Source organism: Penaeus japonicus, unplaced genomic scaffold (genome assembly GCF_977035675.1).
Source record: "Penaeus japonicus unplaced genomic scaffold, GWHDUDI00000001_assembly GWHDUDI00000002, whole genome shotgun sequence".
Taxonomy (NCBI): domain Eukaryota; kingdom Metazoa; phylum Arthropoda; class Malacostraca; order Decapoda; family Penaeidae; genus Penaeus; species Penaeus japonicus.
The window spans coordinates 25,316,238-25,321,237 of NW_028234404.1; the positions used below are offsets into that span (position 1 = coordinate 25,316,238).

The window sequence follows — 5,000 nt, forward strand, 5'->3', positions numbered from 1 at the left end:
TGGAGACGGTGGCAGAGTACGAGGCCGGCGCCTTTATCATCCCCAAGGTAGGGCGGAGACCGGGCCACGCCTGCACCAGCTAAGCCCACATGTTTCTTTTTTTCCCTCATGCTGATTATAGCTTTCACACACACACACACACATATATATATATGTGTGTGTGTGTGTGTGTGTGTGTGTGTGTGTGCGTATGTGCGTGTCTCTCTCTCTCTCTCTCTCTCTCTCTCTCTCTCTCTCTCTCTCTCTCTCTCTATATATATATATATATATATATATATATATATATATATATACTATACACATAGATATATATATATATATATATATCTATATATATTTGGATATGTATATATATATACATATATATATAAATATATATATATATATATATATATATATATATATATATATATGTTTATATATATACACATATATATATAAATATATACATATATATATATATATATATATATGTATATATATGTATATATATATATATATATATATATATATATATATATATATATATATATATGCATATCAGAATTTAGGCTTTCTAAGTAGCAAATATATAATATCTAATAACTGGTTCCCTTTTACAGCCCGACGAGGAGCGACGCAACACAGAAAAAAGGATATTGAAATGGTTGGAGGAAAATAGAGGGCGCCTCAACAACCCTCTCTGATGAGCAGTTCAACGCCGCCGCAGCCATTCCCTCTTCGCCACACCACCCTGTCCCTGGGGGTGGGGGTGGGGGTAGGGTGTCATGTATTGGACAACGAAGGAAAAATTTCAACACCGTGATTTATTGTATTGTCTGCAACTGCTTTTTTTTTTATTAGTTTATCGTCATTATTTTCCTTGTTAGCGTTTTTTTTTTCAAAATACTATTGACGTTAACTAGAAATCTAAGTAACGTCGATTTGAATTTAGATGTCAAGACACCATACTTTGCTAAGGTTCCGTATCATTCTGTTATTTTTCTCAAGAACTGGTGAACAGTTTATTTCATTTTGTTTGGATTTTGAGTTGTAAAAGAGAGGTATTTCATTGTTTTTAGGTTTGTTTGTTTGTAATGAGTGGCAAGTACATTTTCCCGCTTCCGGTCACCCTTCGTTTTAAATTTTGCAATATTGGCTACCAACATTGCCAACTCTTGGAAGGTAATGTTTATACTAACATATCACAGATGTTGACTTGCCGTGTTGTCGCATACATACTTGGTGGACCACATTACATGTTCATTGTTGAAATTTAGGTTAAGTGTGTGTACAGTACGTAGTCTAATAAATAAAAAAATATTACCCTATCACCTGGTGTATCTTTGTCGCAAAGAAGGGCGAGAGAAAGAAAGAAAAAGAGATAGAAAGAGAGAGAGGTAGAAAGAGAGAGAGGTAGAAAGAGAGAGAGAGAGAGAGAGAGTGAGAGTGAGAGTGAGAGTGAGAGTGAGAGTGAGAGTGAGAGTGAGAGTGAGAGTGAGAGTGAGAGTGAGAGTGAGAGTGAGAGTGAGAGTGAGAGTGAGAGTGAGAGTGAGAGTGAGAGTGAGAGTGAGAGTGAGAGTGAGAGTGAGAGTGAGAGTGAGAGTGAGAGTGAGAGTGAGAGTGAGAGTGAGAGTGAGAGTGAGAGTGAGAGTGAGAGTGAGAGAGAGAAAGAGAAAGAGACAGACATTAAAAAATATGTTCATATTGTATACAAAGTATACACCTGAATATACATAGGAAATACGCCTAAATAATTTGGACGGTATTTCGTGGGAAGTTCTGAAACATACATTAATGGCAAAACGGTGAACCTGTCATTTGATAAACTCGGATAAAACTAAACATAAGTCATTTTAGCACATGTATGACGCTCTAAGATCGGCCCTGCAACTTTCTACGTTTTTACGTAATACAGCCGCTAGAATGCCGACCTGTATAAAGGCTGTAGTAATACTATACAGTGTTTCATGTTCATTGCTTTCACGAAACTCTTCAGTCAGGGAACGTAACATTTCACAGTGGCCAAGGGTGCGTAATTATGGTGGATTGCACAACTTACATTCAGTTCCCTCAGCATTGTTTGAGACGCTATACATCCAGTAATATTTGTAGTCAAGCCGTAATCTTGCAGTCACTACACCAAGCTGCCTCGTGACTCTATTTGTCCTGCTGTAGATGTGCTTCGACCTGGACACATCCCTTGGCTCAGCCTTTGTGATCCTGTTTACATGTTCAGTGGTTACACCGATATCATACTCAGCAGTATCCTATGACTTTATGAATTAGACAGAGCATCAGTAATTTGAGAGAGGGAGAAAAAAAATCAGATACCTTACAGTTTCTATAAAATCTTATTACCACTGGAAGAAGTTGTATAAATAGATACCTTAACTATGCACCTTTATTATGTTTACTCAAAATGTATCTGAAATTGTGAAAAATTATCTTGTAAATTGAAAAATGAAAATCTATGCCTAATAATTTAATCAAACAGTCAATAATGTATTTCTTTCTCTCCTTTCTCTTTCTCTGTCTCTCAAAATATTTTCTCCAAACGTCTCTTGTGTCTCACATCACTTTGAGGCTTAGGAATGAACTCCACTCATATTCAAAAGTTCTTCGATCTCCTTGATATAATGGCGTTTTAAATTTTCTTTGACAGAACTCCCCCTATACTTCACTATTCGCATTATAGACTCAATGGTAATGGAATCATTAAAATGTACTCTCTTTAGAGCATTTTGGAAATATATCATGCCAATATATGGTGCAACCTACAATCAACGACTTTCATTTTGAGTTTACCATTCTGAGGCACAAATGCCCGGAATACCATTTCAAACAACAGTATGGGATGGTAAAAATCATCATGAAGGTAGATAGATGAATGAATGGGATTTTCAGAGAAAACACTGTATCATCAGCTATTGCCTGGAAAAAGGTCTACAACATTCCCTGTTAAAGAAAAATAAAGCTTAGCCTTCTACCGATATGACTGACTCATCCGTCAAGACCATTTCCAGTTCTGCTCTTCTCATAAAGTATTGTTCACTGAAGAGGATTTCATACCATTTATTTTTCCCTACACTAGAGGACGCCAAAACTCTGATCGTGGCTGCTTCTCTTAGGTACTACGGATTCTCATAAACATGTTGAATAGCCACTGAGAAACATCAAATATTTTAAAGATTGCTTCCAGTTCGGCTTTGGTATAGGGGTAGTCCCCGTTGACCGAGAATACTTCAGCTAGGTCATCAACACACCCTATCTTGTCTCGGAGTATATTTTTCTAGTTTATCGCTCTAGTGACGAACTGTGGACCATCGCGAAACTACCATAAGGCAGTTGTGATCAATATTTATTGTTTGGGATTTTGATGAACTGTTATATTAATGAATAAATATAGGGAAACTATAGTGTGAAGAATGGAAATGAAGATGCATTCGGTTAGATGTTGGGTATGACAAAAGGAATATTCTGAATATGTTTGTTAAGTGATTGAGGATGACACGCTAATACCATTTTTGTGCTAAATCAGATGTTATGAAATGAGAGCACGTTCTTTGGTAATATTTTAACCCATTGCGGGAGGACCAATATGTAATTGACGCGATTGCCATTCGGTAAGTTTTATGGAACGAGTGGAACTCAAGCTTTGTCCCACAACCGGTATTTCTGCCCAACTTCTGCTCATTTTTATATTAGAATACTGGATATCTTCTCTACTTCCTTGAGTTTCATGTTGTGAGACTTCCAGCAGGTACTGGTATGACTATGGCAATATTTGGACAATTCTGGTAGTTTAGTCTTGTAGTCTCCATAAAGGAGGAATATACGCTGTACACTTAGCGTAACATCACTGTCACAAATTCATGGAAGTATGAAGTAATGAGAAACATTTTCTTGATAATAACTAAGAAAAAACTATTTACAACTATATAAACTCTTCCTCCTTTTCTTCACTCCTAATGTCATTCTGCAAAACAGCCAAACTGGCAATAGCACCTGCCACACCTCACATATGGTCAAAAATGCTCATAGTGTTAACCTATTAACGTGTCACCCTTCTGCACTGGGTTAGAACCTGACGCTATGCTGTCTTCTTGAATGTTTCCATTTATCACAAATGTTCTAGGTATCCAAGAGGTAACTAAACAACATATATAGTTTCATAAATTCTTTATGACATTCTGGAATTAATAAGATAAACTTATTAATCAACATTCAAGCATAAATTTAATCACCAACTGGGTACTCGACAATAATAAACACAAGTAATATGATATAATGATGTCTGTTTACATACATTCTCTAAAAAAGACTTAAAGAATAGGAACTGTTAGTTATCTTTACAGCATAATGAAGACCAACGAGCTAAGTAAAGACATGTTCAAAGAGAACATTTCATGTTCATAAAAACAAAGTTCTCTTTTTTTGAGGTTCAGGGTGGTTAGAATCGTATAAGTCTCCTCGTCAAAATTCATGATACTTTCTAGTAAGTTTAGCACATCACTAGCATTAATATAATGTAAAGTTAAAAACAACAGTATCTTCAAACTATAATTATAAACATAGTGTAGAGGTGAAGAGCTGCTATTCAGCATCTTAATGGCTGTTGTAAGAGATAAAAGCAAGATTCAGTGCACTTGTTTCTCCTTTATTAAGCCAATGACATCTTCCATACTGAAAAGCCATTACATGAGATCCTGTACAATTTATATATAAAAATACATCTCTTTTTTCTTTTCTTTTTATTATTACATTACAAATGAAATGTTCTTTCAGAAATCAGACCAAACTACAAGTTCTACAAATTGCATTTTCCAAAGAAACATATATTCTCACTTTTCACACTAACAGACTAACCGTATCTTAATGAGGAAATAGAAAGTGTTGAACTCAAAGTATATACATATATAATTAAATCTATTACAGATGATAAATCAGAGAGAGCATAGTAAAAGATATTTTAAATCCTAATAATGACTTAATAATAACATTACATGGACTATAATAGC

General features: G+C 35.3%; 2 protein-coding genes across 3 annotated transcripts in view; one reads left to right on the forward strand and one right to left on the reverse strand.

The window, feature by feature from the left end:
- The window catches only part of LOC122256960 (uncharacterized), a 58,061-nt gene extending 56,751 nt beyond the window's left edge, over positions 1 to 1,310 (forward strand). The window contains exons 7-8 of the mRNA XM_043021948.2: positions 1 to 47; positions 603 to 1,310. The exon at positions 1 to 47 is cut by the window's left edge and continues 158 nt beyond it. Coding sequence (XP_042877882.2) covers positions 1 to 47; positions 603 to 686 — 131 coding nt within the window. The 3' untranslated portion in view covers positions 687 to 1,310. The remainder of the gene's footprint in view (positions 48 to 602) is intronic.
- A 2,836-nt stretch (positions 1,311 to 4,146) lies between these two features.
- Positions 4,147 to 5,000, reverse strand: part of LOC122256962 (nuclear RNA export factor 1) — a 34,624-nt gene continuing 33,770 nt past the window's right edge. For both annotated transcript variants that reach the window (XM_043021949.2, XM_086548803.1), the window contains one exon: positions 4,147 to 5,000. This exon is cut by the window's right edge and continues 763 nt beyond it. The gene's annotated coding sequence lies outside the window, so the exon portion shown is untranslated.